Source organism: Heteronotia binoei, chromosome 1 (assembly GCF_032191835.1).
Source record: "Heteronotia binoei isolate CCM8104 ecotype False Entrance Well chromosome 1, APGP_CSIRO_Hbin_v1, whole genome shotgun sequence".
In the NCBI taxonomy this organism is placed as follows: domain Eukaryota; kingdom Metazoa; phylum Chordata; class Lepidosauria; order Squamata; family Gekkonidae; genus Heteronotia; species Heteronotia binoei.
The window spans coordinates 164,522,833-164,550,810 of NC_083223.1; the positions used below are offsets into that span (position 1 = coordinate 164,522,833).

At 43.4% G+C, this 27,978-nt stretch overlaps 1 protein-coding gene across 2 annotated transcripts in view; it reads left to right on the forward strand.

The window, feature by feature from the left end:
- The window catches only part of SDCCAG8 (SHH signaling and ciliogenesis regulator SDCCAG8), a 200,707-nt gene that overhangs the window by 2,318 nt on the left and 170,411 nt on the right, over positions 1 to 27,978 (forward strand). Inside the window, exons 2-8 of one of the 2 annotated variants that reach the window (XM_060243613.1) lie at positions 3,942 to 4,100; positions 4,182 to 4,267; positions 4,785 to 4,898; positions 8,538 to 8,663; positions 10,841 to 10,957; positions 17,460 to 17,524; positions 20,877 to 21,065. In XM_060243613.1, coding sequence (XP_060099596.1) covers positions 3,942 to 4,100; positions 4,182 to 4,267; positions 4,785 to 4,898; positions 8,538 to 8,663; positions 10,841 to 10,957; positions 17,460 to 17,524; positions 20,877 to 21,065 — 856 coding nt within the window. The remainder of the gene's footprint in view (positions 1 to 3,941; positions 4,101 to 4,181; positions 4,268 to 4,784; positions 4,899 to 8,537; positions 8,664 to 10,840; positions 10,958 to 17,459; positions 17,525 to 20,876; positions 21,066 to 27,978) is intronic. The other variant, XM_060243621.1, reaches the window with a different exon arrangement.

The window sequence follows — 27,978 nt, forward strand, 5'->3', positions numbered from 1 at the left end:
TGTTTACCTGGATTTCAGTAAAGCTTTTGACAGGGTTCCCCATGATGATGGGTAAACAGAACTGTGGACTGGACTCTAGGATAGTTAGGTGAGCACACCAGAAGAGAAAAAGAAGAAGAGATTGGATTTATACCCCATCCTTTACTGCCTGAAGGAGAGCAGTTTACAATTTCCTTTCCCTTCCCCTCCTCACAACAGACACCCTGTGAGGTAGGTGGAGCTGAGAGAGCTCTCCCAGAACTGCTCTTCAGCAGAACAGCTCTATGAGAACTTGTGAGTGACTCAAGGTCACATCAGCAGGTGCATGTGGAGGAGTGAGGAATCAAACCCGGTTCTCCCAGATAAGAGTCTGTGCACTTAATCACTACACCATACTGGCTCTGAACACACTGGAAAAGTGAATGGATGTGAACAAGATGCAATTTAACAAAGATAAATGCCAAGTTCTACATCTGGGTAACAAAAATGAGGAACATGCATACTGGATTGGGGATACGCTTCTGGGTAGCAGTGTGTGTGTGAACAAGATCTTGTGGTATGGGTGGACCGTAAGTTAAATATGAGCAGCCAGTGTGATGCAGCATCAAAAAAGGCTAATGTGATGTTGGGGTGTATCAACAGAGGCATAACATCCAAATCACAAGATGTCATAGTTCCACTGTACACTGCTTTGTTCAGGCCACACATGGAGTATTGTGGGCAGTTCTGGAGGCCTCACTTCAAAAAGGATGGGGACAGAATGGAGCAGGTGCAGAAAAGGGCAATGAGAATGATCAGGGGCCTGGAGACCAGGCCCTTATGAGGAAAGGTTGAGGGACTTGGAAATGATCTGTCTGGACAAGAGGTTGAAGGGGGATGTGAGTGCTCTCTTTAAGTATTTGACGGGCTGTCAAAGGATGGTAAAGAGCTGTTCCTGTTGGCAGCAGAGGATAGGACTTGCAGTAATGGGTTTAAATTAAGGATGGGAAGGTACTGGCTGGATATCAGGGAAAGTTGTTCAACAGTGGAATCAGCTATATAGGGAGATTTGTTCTCCAATGCTCTTTCAGGATTTTGAACATTTTTGACTCATTCATTTAAAAGATAAATGCACAGATTTCAAATGCCGAAGCCTTTATGCTTTCTTGACTATCTGCTTAAGAAAACTAATGGCACCATCTTCAGATCCAGTTCTGTTGGATTAGTTGGCTACAAGTGTTTTTAAAGGACATGTACTCGGCATCTGATGCTGTGAGACACTGATTTGGAATTACCTCAGAGAGTATACCTGTTGCATCACTGTTGGTGGCTGCAAAGATTGTCCATATTACTGGTCCGCTCACAGCAGTGTTTAATACTAATGACCTTCTGGTCAGTTTGGTTAGATAGGGTATGAGTGGCTTAATTTGGCAGTGAGTAGTCAGTCAGTAGATACCTTTATTGGCATAAATTAAAATCAAACAAAGTTGGTATAAAAATATACAGAATACAATAAAAAATCTAATTAGTTTATGTATATTTGTCCATGTTTTGACCAGATACTAAAATAGATACATTAGGAAAATCGGTTTTAACTACTTTTGTGTTTATCTTTGGCAGTCTCACGTAATGGTAATAAAAAGCAAATTTGCCTATTGTCAAATTTGGGGGTGAAGCAGGAGACTTTGGGGTGGTGCCTAGCAGGGGTGTCCTGTGATGTCACTTTCAGGTCCAAGTTCAGGTTATGGTGCTTACTAAGCCCCACCGTTTTCAAAGATGTCATATCCTGCACCAGAACCCCACCCTTCCTGTTGTGTCATTTTCAGGCCACTCCCCCAAACCTGCCTCTTTCTCCAAAGTCACTTTGCAGCTCTCAAGCATCTGACATTTAGTCTGTGTGGCTCTTATGTGAAGCAAGTTTGGTCATCACCTTGTGGCTAATAGCCATTAATGGACCTCTCCTCCATATGTTTATCTAATCCCCTCATGAAGCTATTTCTTCTTTAGCATAGCAATGAATTCCAGTTGTAAAATACTCTTTGAGTGAATAAGTACTTTTATGTGTTCTAAACCTACTGCTCATTAATTTCATTGAGTGCCCATGAATTCTTGCATTGTGAGAAAGGGAGAAAAATGCTTCTTTCTCTGCCCTATCCCATGCATAATGTTGTAAACCTCTATCATGACACCCCTTAGTGATTGCTTCTTCAACCTAAAAAGCCCTAACCTCTTTAACCTTTCTTCATAGGGAAAGTGTTCCATTCCCTTAATAATTTTAGTTGCCCCTTTCTGCGCTTTTTCCAATGCTATAATCTGTGTTCTGGTGTGGTGACCAGAATGATACATAGTATTAAAAATGAGGCTGCACCATTGATTTATACAGAGCCATTACGATACTGGCTGATTTGTTTTCAATTCCTTCTAAATAATCCCTAGCATAGCATTTGTCTTTTTTTTTAATACTGTTGCCTACTGAGTCAACATTTTCAGTGATTTATCCACCATAACTCCAAGATGTCTCTCCTGGTCAGCCTCTGCCAGTTAAGACCCCATCAGTGTGTATTTATAAATAGGATTTTTGAGTCCAGTGTGAGTTACTTTGCACTTGCCGATGTCGAATCTCATTTGCCATGTTGGTGCCCACTTGCCCAGCCTTGACAGATCCCTCTGGAGCACCTCAAAATCCTCCCAGGTTCTCACCACCCTGAACAACTGAGTGTCATCTGCAAACTTAGCCTCTTAAATACTCACTCCCAACTCCAAATTATTAATGAGTAAGTTAAAAAGCACTGAAGTTAGTAATGAACCCTGTGGTATTCCACTGCTAACCACCGCTGTGAAAACTGCCCATTTATACTCACTTTCTATTTTCTGTTAAATAACAACTACTTTTTTAATCCACAAGAGGACTTGTCCTCTTCTCTCACAATTGCTGAGTCTACTTGGGAGCCTTTCAGTGCAATCCTAAAGACACTTTCCTGGGAGTAAGACCCATTGAATAGACCATGGTAGAATTCAGAGTAGACCTGCCCAGGATTACTCTCTTAGATGTTGAACTTTGTCAAAAGCTTTCTGAAAATCTAGGTAAACAACATCTATTGGGTCACTGTTGTCCTTATTCACCCCCTCAAAAGGTTAGTGAGACAAGATCTTCCCTTACAGAATCCATGCTGATTCTTCCACAATAGTAATCAGTGTATGAGTGGTACAATGAATCAGAAGTTCTTGGTTTTGTTTTGTTTTTTGCTTTCCTAGGTGTTCACTTGTGGTGTACTAGTTCGATGGTGTGGTCTCATTTGGAATACTGTGTGCAATTCTGGTCACCGCACCTCAAAAAGGATTTTATAGCATTGGAAAAAGTCCAGAAAAGGGCAACTAGAATGATTAAAGGGTTGGAACACTTTCCCTATGAAGAAAGGTTAAAATGCTTGGGGCTCTTTAGCTTGGAGAAACGTCGATTGCGGAGTGACATGATAGAGGTTTACAAGATTATGCATGGGATGGAGAAAGTAGAGAAAGAAGTACTTTTCTCCCTTTCTCACAATACGAGAACTCGTGGGCATTCGATGAAATTGCTGAGCAGTCAGGTTAAAACGGATAAAAGGAAGTACTTCTTCACCCAAAGGGTGATTAACATGTGGAATTCACTGCCACAGGAGGTGGTGGCGGCTACAAGCATAGACAGCTTCAAGAGGGGGTTAGATAAAAATATGGAGCAGAGGTCCATCAGTGGCTATTAGCCACAGTGTGTATATATATGTGTGTATATATAAATATAATTTTTGGCCACTGTGTGACACAGAGTGTTGGACTGGATGGGCCATTGGCCTGATCCAACATGGCTTCTCTTATGTTCTTAGTTCTCTGGTATTCATTTGTATATGTGGGCGAGGTGTGTTGATAAATCTTGTAATCTAGACATGCCTGTTCAAGTTTGAATCTCTGTTCACAGAGACTAAAACAAATATTGCTGTTATCCACAGATTATGCCAGTAAAACCATTGATCAACTGAAGTATGCTTTGGGTGAAAAAGATCTTGCAATGGGAGAAAGTGCAGCTACATTTGACCAGTTATTTTCTGATACGGGCCCTGTCAACAATGGAGATAGAGCTTGGCAGAAACTGCAGCACAATCATGGAGGTTTGAAAGTTTCCATTTCTGACATTCTTTCAGTCATGTTTAATCATACTTGTTAAGATGCATCTTACTATTTCCCTATAGTTAATCAGCTAAAAGCTTTATTACGGCAACATGAAGAAAAAGAGAATGAAACATCCGCTTCAAGGAGGAGGACAACATCGCTTTCAGTAGGCATTATCCTCTCTAGTTATTCTTTTACATGAACAAATAATTACATGGTTGTTAGCAGAGCCTCTATTTAAGCAACATTTATGCTGTCACACTTGGTGAATCATGTAGAGGTTCATCAAGGCATTAATAAGCTACTGCAGAATGTTCAGTACATTTATTAAAGACATAGAGCGTTACATTTGTTTTAAGGTAGCAAGCTTTCACTTTGTTGTGACTAATCTATCCGTATGTATGAGATTTGGACAGAGGTGGGAGGCAAAAAATTTGAGTTTATTCTGATTACAGACCAGTTTATGATAGTTTTTCATTGGTCTCTATGGTGCAGATGAAATTCTGAATTTCTAGTGGGCACAATTTTCCCCTTTAACTGATTTATTTCATTCTTCTCTTTGCATTATGCTGGCAGTGGGTGGGGATGGGCCATGATGAGCAATTAAAAATGGAATTAATCTCTATTGTAAAAAGTATTTTCTGTGAATTGTTTATTGTATCTCATTTATTTGTTTCATTTAGAGGACCTCTAAAGGTGCAGATCAGAGTTTGTCCACAGTTTGTGATCTTGTTCCCATCATTAATGATCAGTCACAATACATTAACCACCTAGAAGCTGAAGTTAAATTTTGCAAGGTATTGTATATCACACTTCACCTAATAATTTAAGTGAATTATTTGTAGAAAATAATTAATAATCTGTTCTCAGAACAACTAATACAAATTAATGAAACAACTAATAAAACAAAATAATGTGTGTTTGTGCCCCCACAGTGGAAAGTCATACATCATAACTGACTTCCATACTCACAGAGACTCACCAGAAGCAATGTTGTTGCTTAATCACCTCTTTATTGGATGCAGCAATGTCCTCAGTTCCCTTCATCTGGCCATTTCTGCCCCTTCAAACCTCAAAGGGCTGAGTTGTGCCTCTGCCATGGAGCAGAGCCACCAGACCTGTCCAAGTTTGGTAGTCTTATCTCGCCCCCAGGTTCCAGTTCCTCTTTTAGGTTCCTCCATCTTCATTCTTTGCAACTCCTCAGCTTTGCTTAGCCTGCTTGTATTCCTGAGTTCCCTTGTCTTTTCTGACATTGACCTTTTCATCCCAGGGGCTGTGCCCATACTGGTCAAGCCCAGCTCCATCCCTTTCTTCTCAGTCTTATTGTTCTCCTAACACATTCCTTTCTTTGCCCTACTCCAGCTGCTTTTTATATAGGGTTGCTACTGACTTCTCGTGAGGTGGCCCACCCTATCCTGGAACATCTACTGCTTTTTGCCTTGTAAGAAGAGCCTCCTGCTGGTCTCCGCTGCTTCCTTTGTGCCTCAGTGCTGTACTTATATTGATCACGGCACCTAATCTCTGTGTTTATATGTATAGAACTCAGTCCAAAGTAGGGATGGGCACAAACCAAATCCCAAAGCAAAAGTCATGACAACATTTGCCCTGTTTATTGGTTCAGGACCTGAAGTCTGTGACAGGTCTACCATGGACTTACACAAACGTTTAAGACAGTTAGTGGGGTTCCTGGCCAAAGTAGAAAGAAGGGATTTAAAGGGATTCTGAGTCCCTTTAAACCCATACTTTCTGCTCTAGCAGAAAGCAGCAAAATCAGCTGTTTAAAGGGGCTCTATTTTGCAGCTAGCCCATGGGGCTTGCTGCCCAAGAAAGCCCCTTTAAACAGCTGAGGCATGGACAAACTGTTCCCAGCCATTGAACCTGCTGCAGAAAGTGGCAGGGATCACAAATCAGTTTGGTTTGTGAACCAACCTTCTACTTCATATATGTTCATGGTTTGGTTTGTGGTTTAGCCAGAAACCGAACCACAAAAATGCGATTTATGCCCATCCCTAGTCCAAAGGCCTTAATCAAACATATGTGAAATAGAAAACAATGGAGTTATTATCATCCCACCCTAGACAGCTAAGGACAGCACATTCTGTTTGATTGAGGGGTGTTATGCCAATGGAGGTCCTTCAGAAGGACATACTTTGTGCCAAATTGTGTGTGTGTGTATCTATATTGATGCATAAGCATATTCATATTTCACAACTTTCTTAATTCTTACAGACACTTCAAAAATCCTGATTGTTGTTTCAGGCCTTGTATGAGCTACCTTTAGCCAGAGAACATATATATAGTATGAGTGACATAGTTTATTTTGATGTTTATTGAACAGAGTGCCTTGGCTACAACAAATAAGTGAAATTGCTCTCGTGAGGTCAATCCAACTGATTTATTACCTCAGACAAAAGGCGTATCTGTTCCACATTCTTGCCTTATAAAGGTTAATAAAGGTTGAAAGGGATTGACTGTGGAGCAATTCATACATTTACTGGATTAACACAATAACCATTTCCACATGTTTGGAATGCACATTACAGTTTTAGTGCCTTTAGCAAGTAACCACTTAATTGGACTAATGATATGGTTTCTTCCCATGTTTTCACCTGCATCTGAGGGCTTGTGAGAACCCTCCTCACTAACCGCCTTGGTTAGTGAGGTCCCCATCTTTTTTTGGATTTAGTTGTTTTAATAAGCATCCCTTTTTGGAGCCCAAGTGTCAGGGGATCTGAAACTTGGGGAGTCTCGTAAAGGTACCTGGGTTGAGCCATGGCATTGGAAATTCCTAGGAACAGAAGAGGAAGAGTGTGATGGCATTACAGTTCTGGATTCTCAATAATGATAAGACTTCATTTTCAAAAGCAAAGCACTTTTCAACACTGGAATGTTCTATCATACCCCAGAGGTGTCTGCCCAGATTAAAAGTAAATGTAGTCCCCTGTGCAAGCACCAGCCGTTTTCGACTCCGGGATGACGTTGTTTTCACGGCAGACTTTTTACGGGGTGATTTGCCATTGCCTTCCCCAGTCATCTACGCTTTCCCCTCAGCAAACTGGGTACTCATTTTACCGACCTCAAGAATGGAAGGCTGAGTCAACCTGGAGCCGGCTACCTGAACCAGCTTCTGCTGGGATCGAACTCTGGTCGTGAACAGAGGGCTTCGACTGTAGTACTTACCACTCTGCGCCATGGGGCTCTTCTGTTCAGATTAAGGAGGTTGCTATTACATTAACCAAGGTCCAGTTCCTCTTTTTTCTTCTTTAAAATGAATCAAAATGGGCGCCCAGGTCATTAATTTACACTCCATCCTGTTTCAGGAGCTATCTTGACTCACCCAAACTTTTGTGGTAATGCAGATCTGTTTCACTTCAACCTAATTAAAGAATCCTGGTCTTTTGACCATAATAAACCTGATTTGATTTGATTAAAAAAACCTAAATCATGTTGCCTCATCCAGGCTCTTTGTGCCCATGCAGATTTGGCTCATGATAGGCTAATCAAGGTATTTTTTCAATCCTTCCCCCACCCCCTCATGTTTGACAGCAGTTACCTTCAAACTGCCAGTCAAATTCAAGCATCATATCTTGGACCAATCATGTCCCTGGGAAAGTGGCTTCTCGTGTCTAGCTGTGGGACTCCTCCCCATAAAAAGACCATCCTAGGTCAGTGATAAGTGTGCCAGGTTTTCCCACTACCTGAACACCCCTGCAACTGCATTGCAGCTTACCTTTCCCCCCTCCTTGCTCTGTTCCTTGGACCTCAGCTGAGTTTGCCCCTCTCCAGACCTCAAGCCCAGATTGTTTGTCCCTTCCCTAAAATTTCCCAATTTCCTCCTCCCTCCTACCTTTTATAAGAGTGCCCTCTTGTTAGTGTGGGTGGGTAGTTACTTAGGGAATTGGTTCTCAGGTTCCTAGTGTAGGTTCTTTACATTTTTATTCTTTTTATTTTATTTTGGATACAATAAAGCTATTTATTTGTGTTCACAATCAGTCTCTCTCACTGTCTTTGTAATTTTATTCTGGGGTACCACTGCCGAGATCTGTTCTGGTATACAGAGTCTACAAATGTTATTCCTTTCTAGAACCCTTTTATAGTGAATTCCCCCTTCTCTGGGTCCAGCTGGACTAACAGGCTGCTAATGGTAGCATGAAAACAAAAGAAAGCACCCAGTTCATCCAGCCTTCCTTTTGCATTTAATGATGATACAAACATTAGGGGATTCAGTCTCACTTTAATTTAGAACTGTGTGAGAAAGAGAGGCCACTAATGACTTGGAAGAAAAAAGTTTTAATATTTTTACATCTTATCCATGAGGTTTAGTTCTGAAGTCACTGTCAAGGACCCAGTTGTTGAAGTAAGTGAGCATTACACTGCCATGTTGCAAACAATTTTATGATAATCTTTGTTCACAGTATATGCATTTACATTTTTAGGAGGAAATGTCAGAACTGAAAAATCGTATACATGTGATTGTGCTTGAAAATGAGAAGCTCCATTGTGATCTGAAAATGGTAACGGTAGAGAACTCTCTTAAAGAACAAACTGTGTTGGATTCCTCAGTAAGTCCTCCTGGAATTTTAAAAATACCAGCTCATGCTAATTCTTTTACTTAAAAGTACTAAAACTGTACAACAACAATCAACCAATCTAAAAGAAAGCTTGAAAATACTTCTCTTAGTAACATATGATGTGCTCACATGTCTATCTTGTCACATGCCATGGTGTACATGTAGGGTCTTTCTATATAAAATTATTAGCATATGAATGGTTTTGCATGAAATAGTCCTAAATGCTCCTTATCTTTCTAGAGATTAAGATAGTGAAAGCAGAAAGAATGTCTGCTGGTATGAGTGAATGGCTAAATCCAAGGTCTTGTCAATCATTCACTGTATGAAACAGGATGCTGCACTAGATATACCACTAGTCTTATTCATCAGGGTTCTTCTTGTGTTCTTATACAAATGTTACCAGCCCAGAAAAGAATTTACCAGGCTGTTTGCCTTTATCTTGCAGTACACCTTCTGTGATCAATTTGGTCTCTTTAAGGCAATTGGAATTTGTATAGTTCATAGAATTATAGAATCATAGAATCACAGAGTTGGAAGTGACCTCCAGGGTCATCTAGTCCAACTCCCTGCACAATGCAGGAAACTCACAAACGCCTCCCCCTAAATTCACAGGATCTTCAGTGCTGTCAGATGGCCATCTAGCCTCTGTTTAAAACCTCCAAGTGTCACGGGCTGGGTCAGGCAAAGTCCAGGGGCAGTCCAAGGTCTGTAGCCGGTGAGCAAAGAGGGTCCAAGGTGCCAAAACCAAATCACAGTCCAGGTATCGCAGGTCAGAGGTTCAGAAGCCGAAGTCAGGGGGTCCAGAAGCCAAAGTCAAAAGCCGAAGTGGATGCTAGAACGTCAGGTAAGTGTCTAGTTGCTTTCACAAAGCCTCCTCCCAAAGCCCACAGCTATATAGCCCTCTGCTGTCTGTTGCCCATTTGGGCTAATTGCTGGCTCAGAGAGGCAGCCAGGATCCTGCTGAGACTCAAGCATCCTCACTCCTAGAAGGGCCAGAATCCTTTCAAAACTCAGGGCTCAGGGAGCGTCTTGCTCGTGAGCGTGCCGCCCTCCTCCGATCCCTGAGGTCCTGACAAAGGCAGTCACGCACACGAGCCACCCAAGAGGGCGAGGCAGCGGGGCTTGGATCTTCTCCAGCAGGAGGCAGGGGCACTGGTGCAGGTGGCAGGGGCACAGTTTCTTCTGCAGGCTCAGCTTCTGCAGGGTCCCCAGTACCCATGACACCAAGGAAGGAGAGCCCACCACCTCCCAAGGAAGCCTGTTCCACTGAGGAATCACTTTGTCAGGAAGTTCTTCCTAATGTTGAGCTGGAAACTTGTTTTAATTTCAGCCTATTGGTTCTGGTTGTCAAGCATCGATATTTCTCAATAACCAGTCTTTTGTTGTTAAACCAAAAGTTGCTTTATTGTAGAAACTCAGAAGCTTTACCAAGGGCAGAATCCTTGGAAGTAATGATGTATACATGGTTACATAGTTACTATATAGGATTACTTCAAAGGATAGTATACAGATGCAATTTGAGTCACGAGTTCAAAGGTTACTACATAGTATCTCTTTTATTACTAAGGAATTTAGGCTATTAAAAACATCTCCTTTTCTCACACTTCTCCGAGACCTGATAAAAACTGTCTGTGTGAATCTGGGGGAAAGGCACCTCACAGCTTTACCAGCCAGGCTGTAGCATAAGCATCCTTGGGCTAGATAGATTTATTGCTTGCCCAACTATTGTAAAGAGGAGGGGGGCAGTGGATACTAGCGGCCTGCTCTTTGTCTAAGAAACCGTCATGGCACTTAGAAATATGCATGCTTGACACTGTCCTATCTTCTGGGGCCACAGAAAACAATTCCATACCATCCTCTATATGACAGCCCTTCAAGTACTTGAAGATGGTGATCATATCACCTCTCAGCTGCCTCCTCTTCAGGCTAAACATCCCCAGCTCCTTCAACCTTTCCTCATAGGACTTGGTCTCCAGACCACTCATCATCTTCGTCACCCTTCTCTGGACCCGTTCCGGCTTGTCTATATCCTTCTTAAAATATGGTGCCCAAAACTGAACACAATACAATAGTTGATTAACTGCAAACCTTCTTAGAGTTTATTATTTGTCTTGTTGTGAGTGTATAGATTCATATAAAAGAGACTAAAAATTCTATATTTATTTCAGGCAGCTCCTCAAAATTCCTACATTCCACATGGTGATGATGCAGCCACCAGACTTTTTTCATGTGTCAATGAACAGGGTGCAGCTGCAGCAGAAATGGATAAATGGCACATAGAGATGGTTAGTTTATTTATATATCACCTGAATCATTAATCTAGCATTATCTTTTAGTATGTATTTTACATTGTCTTATAGAATGACAGAGAAATATTATGGTATTATTTTATAAAATTAAGTTAGTACATTTATAAACTTTTTAGTTGTAAGAATGTAGGAGCTGACTTTCTAGGTCTGACCAAGGTCTACAAAGATGATTTTTTTTGCAGCAGCAGCAGCAGCAAGCTTTTCTGAGAACTTCATTAACAGGACACATTCATAGTTCATCATATGCCTGGGATTACCTTGTTAATATTTTGGTAGATTTTGCAGTAATGATGATTATCAGAGTGTTTGGAACCCAGCTGAATTTCCAGAGTGACCCTCCATTCAACCATCCAAAATTAACTTTCTAATTTCTCAAATGAAGAATGGGAAGGTCCCTAGGGTAAATTTAATTCTACCAGAACTCTTTAAGGGCAATAGTTCTTAGTGGAAGGATATACTGGCAACTGTATTCACTCAGATAAATGCAACAGGAGTTATGCCATCTGTTTGAAAACCTTCTATTGTAATAATACCAGTTTATAAGAAGGGAGATAAAGTATACCCATCCAACTACTGGTCAGTTAATGTGGTTAATCATACATATAAGATAAGGATGCACGAAGTCTGCCATAGAATACTTACAAGTCCATTGTTTTTATCCTCTCACGGAGTCAGTGATGGAAGTGTCACCCCAATTAGAACAGACTTTGTGCACCCTTATATGATATGTATGATTGACCTCATTGTTATATTTGCATGGATATGTGTGGCATAAATTGTAACACATATGAAATCAAAACTTGCATAACTGATGATGATTGAATGAAATAAAATTCTAGTTCGTAGAAATTAATGCACCTGTTTAACAGATAATTTATATTGACTTATAATCATTACATGGCTGTGTATAATAGTGTTTTGATTAGACCCATACACCGTGGTCCCTGAGTGTTTATCTACTGCTCATGGATTTGAAGGAAGCTTTTGATACTGTTCCCCACGCCTGATTGTGGCATAACTTAAAATTAACATCTGGTGGTTTTGATTGAGGTTCTGTATTCTAAACCCACTGCACAAATCTGCTGTGGGTTAGAAGGACAATTTTATAATGTAATTCCCCTACAGCAGGGAGTGCATCAGAAGTGTGTACTGGCCCTTTTATTAATTTATACATTAATTAAATGATATATGCTGTTTCTACCCAGGACTGTTATTATTCATCTATTGCTAAAGTTAAAGTTTCTGTCCTACTTTTTACTGATGCAGTTCTCCTGTCAAGAACAGCATCAGGACTGTCTCTCTGATTGAGGCTTTTGTTGCTTTTTGTTCAATAGTTTATCAAAAATTCAAGGTTATTTTTGGCACAAAATCTTATGTACACAGTGTCGAATGTATGGTAATAATATAGAGGAGGTCCCCTATTTTAAATACTTGAGGTTTTGGTATGACCAGATATTAACTTGGTGAGTGCAAGCTGTGTATGTTGAAAGATTAGCTGCAGCAGCAACAAATATTATTTGTCATTTCTTCTATTCATCTGGGGTTCAGTATATCCCAGCTGTCATTAAACTGTTTAATGCTGATGTGGATGCACAGAGTTTATATGAGGCTGGTATTTGGATTGACAAAATAGGGGCATCCTTTTAATTCAGTTATTTGTATGTTTCTACATTCCATTTCTGGAATTTCAAATAGGAATTGGCACGGAACACAAAAATGGTGGTTCATCTCATTTTGTAGTTTGTTGGGTTGCCTGATTCGGTGGTTTGGTTCATGTTTTTTCAGTTCCCTTAATTATTTGTGATCCATTTGTTCATTCATTTCAGGAATGCATAGAATGGCCCCTGAGTGGGCTAGAGATGCCAAACTTCTGGCAAACTCTACATGCTTTCCAAATTTGGTGTGAATTGGATTGGGGGGGGGGGGCAAGCTACAGCCCCCCAAAGCAGGTGCCCCCAGTAAACTGCTCTCCTAGAAGCTGAGGAAAGAAAGGGAAGCCACCTTGCAGCTTTGGTCAGTTTCGCTGCAGGAAGCTTGGAAATTGATGAGAAGTTCAGGGGCCAGTGCCAGGCTGCCTGGAAAAATGATGCAAACGTGAACCAAACAACACAGCAAGAAAAAAAGCTGATTTAGGTTCAGTGGGATCAGCCAAACCAGTTTGGAATGAACCATGAATCGGCCATTTTAAGCATGAATCACAGTCTGTTCTTTTATTTGTGTCCATTCCTAATTTCAGAATATGTAGTGGGGGTAGCCCCTTGAGCCAAACTGGGACAATCATCTCTTGAAGCTTGGGTTTGGATGAAGAGTTTTTCTCTTAAATTCAAAATTATACACTCTGACACCCGAGAGGGCTACTTTGGCTTGGTCAGTGAGGATTCTTATGTTTCTCATTGGGATAAACTTGTAGAGCAACAACTCCAGCACCTCAGTCTTTCTTTGGACTCCATTCAGTTATCAGACAGGAAGCTATGAGAATGTTTAAGAAATGTTTATTTAGTTATGACTAGAACAGTACATTCTATACACAATGTGTTTGTTCTACTCAGTGTGTCAGTATTCTTCCATTTGGCCAGCTTCCTGATTACTATTAACATTTAAATGCTGTTCAGTACAGGTGTGCCTTTATGTTGGTGCCCCTAAATAATAATAATAATAATAATAATAATAATAATAATAATAATAATAATAATAACAATAATAATAATAACAATAATAATAATAGATTTTATTTCTACCCTGCCCTCCCCGCCGAGGCGGCTCAGGGCGGCTCACAACAATTCATACATTAACATAAATGATAAAACATTAAATTTAACAATTAAAATTAAACATATAAAAACCAGTTAGTTAAGTTAAAATACATAATTTAGTTATATTATTTATATATCTGGCAGCAATAAAACTGTTCTGGCGCTGGTTCTGCCAGTTAAGGTAATATTAAAGATGGCGGTTCTTTGTTCCTAGCAACTCAGCAGTCGGTATCGTTATAAGCTTGTCTAAAAAGGGCGGTCTTGCAGGCCCTGCGGAACTGGTCGAGGATCCGCAGGGCCCGCACTTCCTCCGGAAGCTGGTTCCACAGTGCAGGTGCCGCAACTGAAAAGGCCCGTGCTCTGGTGTTTTGGAGTTTGACCTCTCTCGGCCCAGGGATTGTCATTTTATTTTTGCCCGTTGACCTCAGTGCCCTCTGGGGTTCATATGGGGAGAGACGGTCCCTTAGGTAGGCTGGTCCTCGGCCATATAGGGCTTTAAAGGTAATAACCAACACTTTGTACTGGACTCAGTAGGTAATTGGCAGCCAGTGCAGTCCGCGCAGCCCTGGCCGTATGTGCTCCCACTTCGAGAGCCCCAATAATAGCCTGGCCGACGCGTTCTGCACCAGCTGCAGCTTCCGGGTCCAGCACAGAGATAGCCCCAAGTAGAGGGCATTACAGTAGTCCAATCTTGAGGTGACCGTTGCATGGATCACTGTTGCGAGGTCGCGGCGTTCTGAGCCACGTCGCTACAGCCTGCAAGGCCCGATCTAGGTTCCCTGGGGCGGAGCCAGGCCGGCAGTAAATGCCTTACAACAGTGGCCCTCAGCCTTTTTTGGCACCATGGACCAGTTTTGAGGAAGACAATTTTTCCATGGACCGGTGAGGGTACTTTCCCAGGCTGCCCCCACGCCTACACTCCATCTCTGCCCCCATGGGGGTCTTTAAATGAGGGGTAGGCAAAGGTCACTGCCACGCTGCCCCTTCTGCCCGTCAGGGACCAGGCGAATGAAAGAGGTAGTGCTTTGGAGTGCTTCTTTCATCCACCTGGACGTGGGCAAGTGAAAGGGGCAGTGCGGTGCCTCTGCCTCACTCCATGGCCTTGTTGCTAACAGGCCATGGACTGGTACTGGTCCACAGACTGGGAGTTGGGGACCCCTGCCTTACAATCTAGAGTTCTGCAAGGGAGGTATCTTTACGATACTCTTATACAGTATGTGACTGTGGTGTAGGTAATGTAGACACTCTGTATCATGTGACTTTTGAATGCAACAGTTTTTCTGAGGCTAGGAATCTTTTTCTTCCTTTGCTCCAAAAGAGACACTGCCTCTTTTATTAGAAGATAATAGTAGACCTATTACCTTCCAGTTGCAAAATTTTATGTTCTTGTGCCTGATTTTTGCAGCCGACCAAATGCGGTCTAGTGTTTATTTTGGTAATCTGCTCAAAACTAATGAGTTAAGTAGCAGTATGAGATTAAGAACATAAGAGAAGCCATATTGGATCAGGCCCATGGCCCATCCAGTCCAACACTCTGTGTCACACAGTGGCCAGAAAACCCAGGTGCCATCTCATTGGGATAAACTTGTAGTCCAACAACTCCAGCACCACAGTCTTTCTTTAGACTTCATTCAGTTATCAAACAGGAAGCTATGAGAATGTTTAAAGAGAGAGATTCCATTTGGCTAACGTAGTAGATGGTATGTAATTTGACAGAACCATGGGCCCCTGTTCTACTCTACAAAAAGGTGTGTCTCTTTTCTTTGGTCCAGCTTCCATTCATTGCTGGGGCTGCAAACATAAAACAATATTTGTAAATTGGAATAGGAGGGCTTTACTGAAGAATCACCAAATGGGATGTGCATTCATTTACTTGGTATTCCTTGAACTTTTCAGATTAGGGCCTGGCCAATCTGGACAGCCATTCTTTCTGCCAAAAATGTCTGCTTTATTTTAAACCTGTTTTTAAAAAAGAAGTAAACCACAACCAAACAACAAACCCATTTTTCTTGAGGAGGAAACTATCAACACAAGCAATATTTTGTAACTGAAGGGGAAATAGCACAATTGTAGGATTTAGATATAGTGCTAGTCAGTTACTGTTTTTGTTTGCTGTTTACCGTAACAGGCCAGTCCCTTGCAACAGTTAGCATAACAGAAGAGAATTGCCTGCCTTTTAGATGGAGGGGAGGATCCACAAATACAAAGAGGGTTTTAAAAGGTATTGCATTAATCCTATCCAGAATTAGTGATACTTTTCTTTAAAAAAACAGAGGAGATTCATTCATAGCTCAACCTGCCTTTTAGAAAGTGTGGATGGAATCGTTGGAGGTGTCTGCAAATACATCAAGCTTTTTAAAAAGGTTTCTTTTTTTAAGGTATTGTTACTTCTGCAGTGCTACATTAACCATACTCCATAAAATAAAAACAAATTACAACAGAATGGATGGAGAATCCTGAGGATCTCATGAGAACACCAAAACCACCATTAAAAATGAAGAGAAAACAGATTACCCTGGAAAATCCTCATTTTAGGGGGAATTTCACACTGAATCACATCAGCAACCAAGCAGCCACAGAAAATCACCTGGGTGTTTAAAACAACCCTGGATCAATTTCGGGCACCTCCAGTTAAGATTTTAGATATTGGAAGAAGAGATGGGTACGGAATGAGAAAATGGTGGTTTGTGTTGGTTTTTGGGTTTTTTTTATTGGTTCATGGTTTGGGGGTTGGACTAGATGATCCTGGAGGTCCCTTCCAACTCTATGATTCTCTGATTGCCCAAACTGGTACTTTGTTTCATTTCATGATTCATATGGTTGCCTGAACCATTTCATTGGTTTGGGAGGTGTAAAATTCACCAGGAGTATTCAGCAGGTTCTCCTCCACATGCCTCCAAGTTTGGCAAAGATGGAATTTCGAATGTCCAAGTTATAGCCCCCCAAAGCAGGTGCCCCCAGAAAAGCTAAGCTTCAGCTCTCACAACAACTAACTTCTCTCTTCATGACACAAACTGAAAGCAGCGGTGTCTGCTTCCACAGAGCAGAATGGGAGCTCTGTGATTGGCTTCCAGAGCTGCAAATCAAGCTATGGACAGCTACTATGGGTGTTTCTAGGGGTCCCAGAAGTTCACCCCCAGCATTGCCTAGGAATTGACTGAATCAGTGCCAGACTATCTGGATAAACAGACCTCAAAAATGAACCATCAAGGAAAAAATGTTTGTTTTCCAGTTCAGGCATGGTGCAAGCAAATAAACCAGTTCAAAACAAACCATGAATTGGCTTGATTCATGCACAAATCATGATTTGTGGATTTGTTCATGCCCATTCCTAACTGGGATATCTGGAAAAGCACAGCTTGCCAGAACCCTGTGTGTCCAATCATATTCTTCCTCCAAGGGGCTCAGGACAGCATACAAGGTTCTTTCCTATCTTATCTCCACAACAGCCAAGTGAGGTAGGCTGAGACGGTGTAATTGTCCCAATACCACCTTATGAGCTTCATGACTGAGTCAGGCTCTCCCAGATACTGTCTGCCATTCAAACCACTACACCATCGTGCCCATCAGTACAAGCAGTGCTGGTCTAGACAAACCATTAAGATTGCTTTAGTGTTAAATAGCTCTTTACATCTTTGCATTCTTGTTAATGTGCTTTATGTTTATTTCCTATTCCTGCTAGCAGTACTAAAATGCTGATGAAACATCCATATTTTTTTTTTAAGGAAAAACTTAAAAGTCTCTATCAAGAAAAAACAGATGTCCTGGAGGCTCAAATTCAGTCCTTAAGGTAAAAAAGTCACTCCCCCTCCCTTTGGATTAAAGGTAGATTGCTGAACGCATTTTTCTTGGTTGACTCATTATGTCTGATCACAGTTTAGTATAATATATCAATATTTCTTCATGAAGGCTCATGAAACTCAGGTCTCAGGCTTTGTACAGAGTTTTAAAAGGTCTGGAGGCAGTATTGCAGAGCCATCATTAGCATAAGTGTGTCTGTTTTTTCTGCACCATCCCTGGTCAAAACAGTTTTGCAGATTTTGGCATAGCTTCAGGCAGTACTTGAACAAAAGCTTCTAGCAGTATAGCCAGCACAGCTGCAATCAATGTGCACAGTATTTCAGGCTGTATGAGAGAGATTATGTACTCACTGTCTAGTGTCAACCCATGACAAAAACCACACAACCACATAAAAACATACCCAGAATTTTTTTTAAAAAATATTTTGTTGTGTAAGGGTTTTTGTTGCCTACTTCTCAACATGCGAATTCATGTAACCCCTTTTTAAAAAACAAATCCAAATGAATAAAATATAAAGGTATTTTTCTTTGGACAGTATACTGTTTATCACATTCAGGAACTCTTTTTAAAAACATTTATTTATTTATTTGACTTGCATCCCACCCTCCCCGCCGAAGCAGGCTCAGGGCGACTCACATTAAGAGGTCATACGACCAATATTAATAGACAAAAGATAAAAATACAAGTACATCATAAATAAAAACATATAAAACAATTGCATAAAACAATGGTAGATGCTATTTGATCTCACATTAAAATATATTGATGTATTGATGATGGCGGATACTACCAATGCCATCGATGTTAAAATTTTGTTATTTAAGTATTTCTGCTGGATGTCATATAAGAAAAAGATCCCCAGTCACAATATGATGTTCAAGGTGGGCCAAATGGATTAATTTCTGCTTTCCTGATGTTATCGATTTTAATTCGAAAATGCCTGGTGGAAGAGCACCGTTTTACAGGCCCTGCAGAACTGTGGAAGCTCTTGCAGGGCCCTAACCTCCTCCAGCAGTTCATTCCACCAGGCAGGAGCCACAACAGAAAAGGTCCTGGCTTTGGTCATTCTTGAGCCTGGCCTCTTTGATACTGGAGATCGAGAGCAGATTCTGTGACCCCGACCAAAGTGCTCTCTGGGGTACATGCGGGGAAAGGCGGTCCCTAAGGTATGGAGGTCTCTGGCCATATAGGGCTTTAAAGGTAATAACCAGCACCTTGAAGCGAATCCGGTAAGCAATAGGTAACCAGTGCAGTGCTTTCAACACAGGTTGAATGTGTTCCAGTAAAGGAAACCCCACTTAACAACCTGGCTGCTGCATTCTGCACTGGTTGAAGCCTCCACATTTGGGACAAGGGCAGTCCCACATAGAGGGCATTACGGTAATCCAACCTTGAGGTGACTATAGCGTGGATCACTGTTGCCAAGTCATCGCATTTGAGAAAGGGAAGTAACTGCTTTATCAACCAAAGATGATAGAAGGCTGATTTGGCAGTGGCCACTACCTTGGGAGAGCCGGCGCGTGGGAGTAGGCCAAAGAGGTGGCTGCCTAAGGGTGCCACCTGGCCTAGGGTCGCCATGAGGCGCCCCCTCTCCCACCACCACCGCTTCCCAACATTGCCGAGGCTTGGAAAACCTCGGCAAGGTCAGGAAGACAGTGGGCACACTCAGCGCTGGCTCAGCGTTCGGACTGCCACGCCCCTCCTCAGTGAAGTCAGGGGGCGTGGCAGCGAGCACACTTAGAGCCAGCAGCTCTGAGTACGCCCGCTGTCTTTTTGACCTTGCTGAGGCTTGGAAAGTCAGGGGGGCATGATAGCAAGCGCACTTAGAGCCAGTGGCTCTAAGCGCGTTTGCTGTTTTTTAGACCTCCCTGAGGCTTTCCAAGCCTCAGCGAGGTCAGGGCGGGGGCATGACTGTGAGCACGCTTAGAGCCAGTTTGGTGTAGTGTTTAAATGTGTGGACTCTTATCTGGGAGAACTAGGTTTGATTTCCCACTCCTCCACTTACAGCTGCTGGAATGGCCTTGAGTTAGCCATAGCTATCGCAGGAGTTGTCCTTGAAAGGGCAGCAGCTGTGAGAGCCCTCTCAGCCCCACTCACCTCACAGGGTGTCTGTTGTGGGGGGAGAAGATATAGGAGATTGTAAGCCGCTCTGAGTCTCTGATTCAGAGAGAAGGGCGGGGTATAAATCTGCAGTTTTCTTCTTTTAGACCTCCCCAAGGCTTTCAGTGTGTGTGTGTGTGACAGCGAGCGCACTTAGAGACGATGGCTCTAAGTGTGCCTGCTGTCTTTTAGACCTCTCCGAGGCTTTGCAAGCCTTGGCAAGGTTGGGGGAGGCATGACAGCAAGCATGCTTAGAGCCAGCGACTTTAAGTGTGCCCGCTGTCTTTTAGACCTTCCCAAGGCTTTCCAAGCCTCAGCGAAGTTGAGGGGGGTGCCTGACCCTCTCCTGCTTCAGAAGTGGGAGAGGGGCGAGCACAGGGGTGGGCCAAGCATGCGTGGCCCAATGATTTAACTTCTGGTGATGTCATTGGGCTGCACGTGCTAAGCGCATGCAATAAAAAATATTGAGAGGGGCGAAGGTTTCAGCCTGAGGTGCTGGAACCCCAAGCACCGAGCTTGTACCTGGGCCTCCATTGTTAAGGAGGGATCCAGGACCACTCCCAAGCTTTTAACCTTAGGCGCAAGCATGAGTTGTGCTCCATCGAAGGTCGATAGAAAGACCTCCAGTCCCGAACCGCAGCGACTAAGATATAGGACATCTGTATCTTAATTTCAGTGAAGTCTGAGCCACCTGCCCCGGCTTGTAAGGCCATGGACAGATCTTTTGGGGAGGAGTCAGATTGGCTGTCCATCATCAGATAGAGCTGGGTGTCATCTGCATATTGATGACAGCCCAGCCCAAACCTCTGGGCAAGGGGGTGCATATAGATGTTAAATAACATCAGAGAGAGAACTGCCCCCTGTGGGATACCACACATAAGTGGGTGCCGTCAGGACAGTTCCTCTCCAGTCGCCACCCTCTGTCCCCGACCCTGGCGAAAGGAAGAGAGCCATTGTAAGGCCTGCCCCTGAATCTCAGCGTTCAACTCCTTGTAATTTTCTCTAATATTCTCTCCACTAATGTGCAGGAGCCATTGCATTCAGAATCTGAAAATGAAGTGGAACTATTTCCGCTGCAGCTAGACTCCTCTTTTCCTATTGTGTTTGTAGGATGACCAAGCTATTGATGCTGGGCTGGTGGCAGTGCACATGTTGGCAATCAACAAGAAGTTGCTCCACAATTATGACTGTCTTTGTGTAATGTTGCTTATTGCTTTTCAAGCTGTACGTTGTCTTTCTAGAAAGGACTTATCAGAGGCCCAGAAAAACTGCAGAGATCTGAGTGGAAGATTAAAACATCAACAGATGATTAATGCAGCAAATAGTTCCAATAAGGTTGGCGGTCTTTGCTTGAAATGTGCACAGCATGATGCTGTCCTTTCCCAGACTCATTCAGATGTCCACATGCAAACCATTGAAAGGTTAACAAAGTAAGTCATTGAATGGTGAAACAGAAATTAACCATACAATAATTTATTTTATCGTACTCATTTTACAGATGTTTATTATTTTGTTGATACAAACCATTGGGAAGTTCCCTTCCTCAAACACTCTTAAAAAGGACTTAGAAAAGAGTGAGATTTCCATTTTCTTCCAGGTAGTCTTCTCAGCATGCTCATGTAACTGTGGTTTGGTTAGTCAATCCTTTGAGACAGCCTTAAGGAGTAAATTTGGGGGAATAAGTTAACATTAGAATGATGTAAAATAATCTCTGATTTAGATGTTAATTTATAGAACACATGAACCACTGATGAAATGGAATATATAAATATCTATTTTTGCCATGTATTTCATAATTTATTGTAGAAATAACTAAACACTGAATCACTAATCTACATTACAGGGGTCCCCAACCTTTTTGAGCCTGTGGGTACCTTTGGAAGTTGGGCACAGCAGAATGGCAGCCACAGAGTGGCTGCCGCACAAGGCAAAGCCAGCCATAGAATGACTGTGGCAATTTACCTTCAGTCACACAGTAGAGATCCTTGTGCTGAGGAGTCATCTGCTCATGAAGCAACATTTTAAAAAAGCTGCACAGCCAATCACATCTCCAATAGCCGATTAAAAGCCTTGCTTGGCAAACATCCCATTGTACCCACCCACTTTGTATAATCACTTGGTGGGCACCACACAAGGTGACAGTGGGCATCATGGGGCCCCCGGCCACCATGTGGGGAACCCTTGCTCTATTAAAAACAACCATTGTGAACATCTTGAAGTTCTCAGGAAATTTAGCTGCGATCTTAACCATCCTTAAAATTTACAAATGAGCCTCCAGAAATTCTTATTCTGCATACATTTTTACTGATCTGTGGACTGATGTTGAGAGTCCAGTAGCACCGTTAAGACCAACAAAGTTTAGAGAAAACTCCTTTCATAAAGCTCATGTGGGCAATTCTCTTTCATAATGGACAATTAGATGACTGGCTTTTTACATATCCTTTTGATCTTATTAGATTAATACCAAAGTAAGACAATTAGAAATCCAAGTTTTACTAGCATAAGACTAAATGCACTTTCCAAATGCCACTGAAAATAATGAAAAAAACCTTACTTGTTCAAACAAAATCCAAAATTTGTTACAGTTCTGTGGCCCAGCTAATTCAGGCCTTCTGTTATAGCAGAAGTTGAGTCAAGATTTTGTCACGAGGCATGGGCACGAACCAGCTCACAAACTGAAGTTCATCATGAATTTTGGCTGGTCCGTAGTATGTGAAGTGATGTCCATGGAGGCACCACCATCACAAATTTTCAAAAACTTTTAGCATGGTTTGTGAGCAGAGACAGACTGGCACCAATCAATCAAACCGTTTACAAACTCCAATGCAACAGTGGGGCCAGAATTCTCCACTTTGGAAACACCAGTAGGATCTTAACAGATATTGTGAGCTGCCAATAACAGAGTCTATGGACTCAGAAGACTACATATTGAGTGAGCTCTCCTCTGTCCCCCTCCTTTGTTGACTGGTGAAACGAAAGAGAGTCATGGAGCTAGCAGAGCTGATTTGTTGCTTTGCTTTCTGTTGATTTGCTGTCTGTTGCTGGGGTTTGGGATTAGGGTGCAGTGGTGGACTCTGGGTTCTGACTTTAAGCACAGGGGCCTAGCTGTTGTGCTTTTCCTCCGCCCTACCTCTCCTGCTAGTGCTGTCTGCTGTGAGGGTTTGGGAGTTTTCTGAACCAAAGGATCTGGTTCTGCACACAGGAACTTTGCTATTGTGTGTCTTTTAATTCCTGCCCCCACCTCTTCTGCTACTGATCTGGTCTGCTCTTTCCTGTGGAGGCTTGGGGGTTTTCTTGAGTGGAAGTTGTGCTCATTGTGGGGGGAAGAAGTTCTTCCCCCACAGAGAACCAGAGTCCCTTTTCCCCAGACACAATATCCAGCTCTCCCAGATTCCTGTTGCAGCAGAGCAGCACCAGGGTTCTCAGAGCCTTCTTCCCCTGCTTTGTCCTTGGGGCTGTTTCAGGAGGAAACAGGCATTAACAGTTGCTAGAACTCTTCCGAGAGAAATCTGACAGCAGTGGTTCAGAGATTGGAGAGGAAACAACCTCTCCTCCCAGGTCTCAACTCCTTCCAGCTTCTGCTGCCTTAGTCCCTCCTGCTTCTGTTGCCCTAAATACACTCCCCACTGGTGTCTCCAAGCTCAGTGCCAGAAAGCAGCTGTGCTTTGACCCACCTGCTCAAATCATGAGGTCCTGTTTCCAGTCCAACTTGTGGAAACATTTCTGCACCCTCCCCAGTGACCCCTGTGTGGCAGAGTGCCAGGTGTGCCTCACTCATGTCCACAGGAACATGAGCAACCAACACCTGTCTTCCTGTGTTCTCCATAGAGGCATCTGCAAAGGCTGCACCTCATTTTCTTGCCACTGAAGGAATGACAGACAGTGAGAGGAGGAAGGGGTCCATTCCCTTTCAGTAGGGACAAGTGGAGGCAGAGCAGAAAGCCCTTCCAAGAAAGACTACCTACACTCTGGGTACTGTGGTTGGGACCCCAAGGCAGACCACCATCCAAGAAGTCATGCTCCCATGTACACTGACACTACCACCCAAAAGAGCAAGGAGGGCTCAGGAAGCCCTCACTTGCCCATTAGTGAGATGATTGCTGTGGATGGCCAATCCTTATCCCTTCTGGAGGGCATAGCTGCTGCACCACCTGGTTCCCTGGAGAGTCTTACTGCCACACGTCTATCTGCAGTGACCAAGGCTGAGCTTTCCAGAGCACACGGCCAAACTGTCCATTTAACTGAGGACCTCTGGAACAGCCGGAAGCACGGCTACCTTTCTCTCACTGCCCATTGGTGATAACCAAAAGACTTCACTGTCCAGACTGTTGGCTCAGGACCCCAGAAGGGGGCAGTCCTTCCACCTGGATACAGAGTGGTTCTGCTCCAAGGACAGGGGATAGAGGCAGACCACATGGCAGCAAGCATTGCCACCATGATTCAGGGTAGGCTGAGGGAGTGCTGGACAGCAGCAACATCATCTGTGCATACATGGTCATGGATACTGGCACCAACATGTTGGCATGATGAGGCCTGTTTGCTTCAAGGGCATCTGCCTGGCACACATGCTGCACCTGTTGGTTATGAATGCTCTGGGGCTGGGGAGCACTGTGAGGCCTACCTGAGATGCTGCCACCCTCAAACTGCAGTCTCTGCTGGAGACCTGCCAGTGCTGGCTGCCCACTTCTCACGCAGCATCAAGTTTGCCTGTCTGCTTTAGGAGAGGCAGGAGGAGGGGGATGAGCCCAAACACCAGCTCATCCAGGACATGCCCACATGCTGGAATTCCACATACACCATCATAGAATTTTTGGTGGTGAAGAAGAGCGCATCACAGGATGTCATCTCCTCCATGACCATCGTGAATGGGGAAGAGGAGCTCAGTATCAGCTTCGATGACTGGCTGACCCTCTCCCAAATGATGCATGTCATGAAGCCCATCCAGGACATCACTGATGTGCTCTGTGCTCACATGGCCACCCTGGGACAAGTCATCCTCCTGATTTGAGAGCTGGACAGGACTCTGGACTCTGCACTGTAGCCAGGCCCTAGGAGAAGTGGCTGTACTCTCACATGTCTGGGCCTTGGTGGAGAGGTTGCAAGTGGGCATTTCCACCTGGCTGCATCTTCTCTGCAAAGAATGGGAGGACAAGCTGGCCGGTATATACTGCCCTGGTATTGAAGGCAACATTGCTCTCCATAAGATAGAGTTTATGAAGTGGAAGTGTGAGCTCCGCAGAGAAGTTACAAAGACTTCAGGCCAGCAGATGTGGCTAGAGGGAACAGCAGGTGGAAGAAGCTGAGGGGAGGGGAGGAGATGAAGGCACAGATGAGCACTTCTACATCCAAGAGCCCAACGAGGCAGAAGCCCCACTGCTGGTTGTCAGTGGTGAGGTAGGAGGTTAGTAACAGTGGCAGGGGGGCCAGCCATGCCATGGTGGAGGATTCAGCAGACATGATGGTAAGGGTGTACCTTATCAAATCCTTGCTGAGTCCCCCACGCCCCCCTTGACTGATCCCCTTGAGTACTGGGCATATAAGGCTGTTATCTGGTACCTCTCTTCTGTGGCCATGAATCTCCTCTCCTGTCCGCCTACCAGTGTCCATAGGAAGCATATGCTCTCCAACCTAGGGGACCTTCTGAGCCCCCCCCCCACTCCCACCTGGACCCAGTAGAGTAGACAAATTGGTCTGCCTTAAGGTCAGCCTCCTTCTAACCCCGCCCCCTACTCTGGATCTGCACTGTGAGGCCTACCTGAGATGCTACTCTGCATCTGCCAGGGTAAGATCCAGGCCTCCCAGTGTTGTCTCCCTGTGTGTCCCTTTCCCATTTCTCCTCTCTGTGTGATCTGGCATGTGGCCCACAGGTTGCACCCTTGCTGCTTGGCTGGGAGGATGGCAGCCTCTGCTGGTTGAGGTTGGGCTTGCCCCACTCAAACAGCATCTGTCTCATAAGCAAACGCTTACCTTGTGAACTAACCAACATCTGCCATATAGCACAACACCTACTTCATGGAACAACATCCACCTCAGCAAACATCCACCCCTACAGACATTTGCCTGTACAAGCAAGCCCCCCTTTGGGTACAACTTTCCATTGCATTTGTACAATTCACAATCTGTACAGTGGGTTCTGCTAGTGGTGAAGAACCATCCTGAAATTTCACCTGGGGGTGGACTATAACCAGGGGATGTTTATATTTGGGCCTGATGGGGCCTGGGAGCATTCTGGGCACACTTCTTTTCTAGTGGTGTCTGGCTGGGGTGCCCTCCAAGCTGCTGTGGCATGATTGTGGGGAGCCCCCATTTAAACTCAGGGGATGGAGAAGCCTCTTTGCAAGCGCTGGTGCATGGGCAGCCAGGCTCTCCCATGGAGAACGCTCAGCTGGAGACTTCTGGTTTCGGCGACCCAAGTTAGAGAGCAACCCGGGCTAGCTCCTGAGGGCCGCTCTCTAATTGGGCAGTGGAGGGGCTCCCCGTGACTGGGGGGGCTCAAGTCGTGGACCCCGGGGAGGTTCATGCAGGCAGGCGGCTTGATGAGCGGGACGGAACTAATGGCGGCAGCTGTATTCTGATCCCCTCATCACTGCCCCGATCGCCATTTTAAATGGCACAGGGATTGAACACCGGAGTTTTCTCTCTCCTCTATTTTCTCATTTCGGCAACTACTGTGTCTGCATGATTCGAGCTGAGTGACCTGAGTGAACTTCGATATTTGACTCCCTGACTATTAGTCTTTCTGATTTTCTTCTATTGGATGAAAAGTCAAACGGAGTGGCATCAGAGGCAAATGTAAAGGGGGGAAGAGGGGGTGGGAATCACCCGGCTCTTTCTTCCCCCATTTCAAGACTTCCAAAAGACTCTGCCTGAAGCTTTACTCATCTATTAATTTGCTCTGGATTAGCCTTTAGTAAGTCCACACCAATTTTATTAAAAGAAGATATCTTGTGTGCATAAAACTGACTGAGTTCTAAGGAATCTTTCTTCTGCATGTTACAATTGCTTGGAAGGATAATAGTGAGCCCAGCAAGCGGTGAAGAATATAAGCTGCCTTTTGGAATTCTAGATACAAAGTCAGAAAGATAGTGGGAATTTACATTTAGAAGGATGGAAGATTTATACCTTGAATAAAACTTTGCTGGTCTTAAATGCTCATAAATTAAAGAAGAAGAACGGAAAGAGAAGACTGTTTGGTTTTGTTGAATAAAATTTTGCTGGTATCAAATGGACAGGCTGAACGCTGTGCCTAGTGGATTATAAAGAGGAGTTACTCTGGGAAGAGCTAGAGGGTTTTTTTTAATTTTTCTTTCTTTTTGTGCCTGGTTTTCCCAAGGCTTATTTTTGTGGATTATAAATTCGTTGTAGAAATATATGGGGGGGGGGGGTTGTTTTGTTTTATCCTTCTGTATTTTTGACTGGATTATAACATAATTTTGCTTCTTTTTGAGTGTGCTTGTGGGTTCCTGGTTGGTGTTTTTTTTTGTATTTTACTTGCCCTCCTTTTTGCCTTTTGGGCAGGCTGGATATAAGAACTTTTTGCTTTTCTGTGTGGTTCTTGAGATGAGTGGGACTGGCTCGACTTGGCATTTTTGGATTATAATTCATAATATTTGAGAAGGTGTTTTCTCTTTTTGGACTACCTGGACGAGTTTCTTATGGAAACCAGATTTATCCGTTATGAGGACGTATTATAGTGGACTGTTATTGTGAGTTGGACTGCTTGGTGTTTGTGATAACTAAAGATTGTTTTGGTGAAATGGTTCTGTTTAACACATTGTTTATCGTTATTTGGGGGTTTGTTAAATGGTTGACATAAGTTAAAAGGCTTTGTTCCCAAACAAGCTACCATCTTCTCAAAATATTGATATTATTTGTTGGCTACAGGGTTCATTGACATAAATAGGAACATTGTGTTCCAAAACAGGCTGGTGGAGTGTAAACATTTAAAGTGTCTAGGTGTGAGTGCTAATATACTAGAGGAGATGGAGAATAAAATGGCAACTGGGTTCAAGGAAGCCCAAAGGAAAAAAGAGAATTGGGAACCCACAACCCCTTTGCCCAGTTTTTCGTCCTGCCCAGGGAAGTTTACAGCTACAGCTATGTAGGATGATATGAAAGAAATGCAGAATACTCTCAACTGCCATAGCAAAATTGACTGGTAAGGTAGATAACATAGGAGAGCAGATGGCAGAGATTAAACAAGAACTTCAAGAGAACAGAAAGCAAACGGCAGAGACCAATAAAGCGTTCAAACTCTTAGATGCACAGGTGACGGACAATACTCAAAAGGTGGAGCAATTGGAAAAAGAGCAGAAAGTATATGATAATAGATTTCTTCAGTTG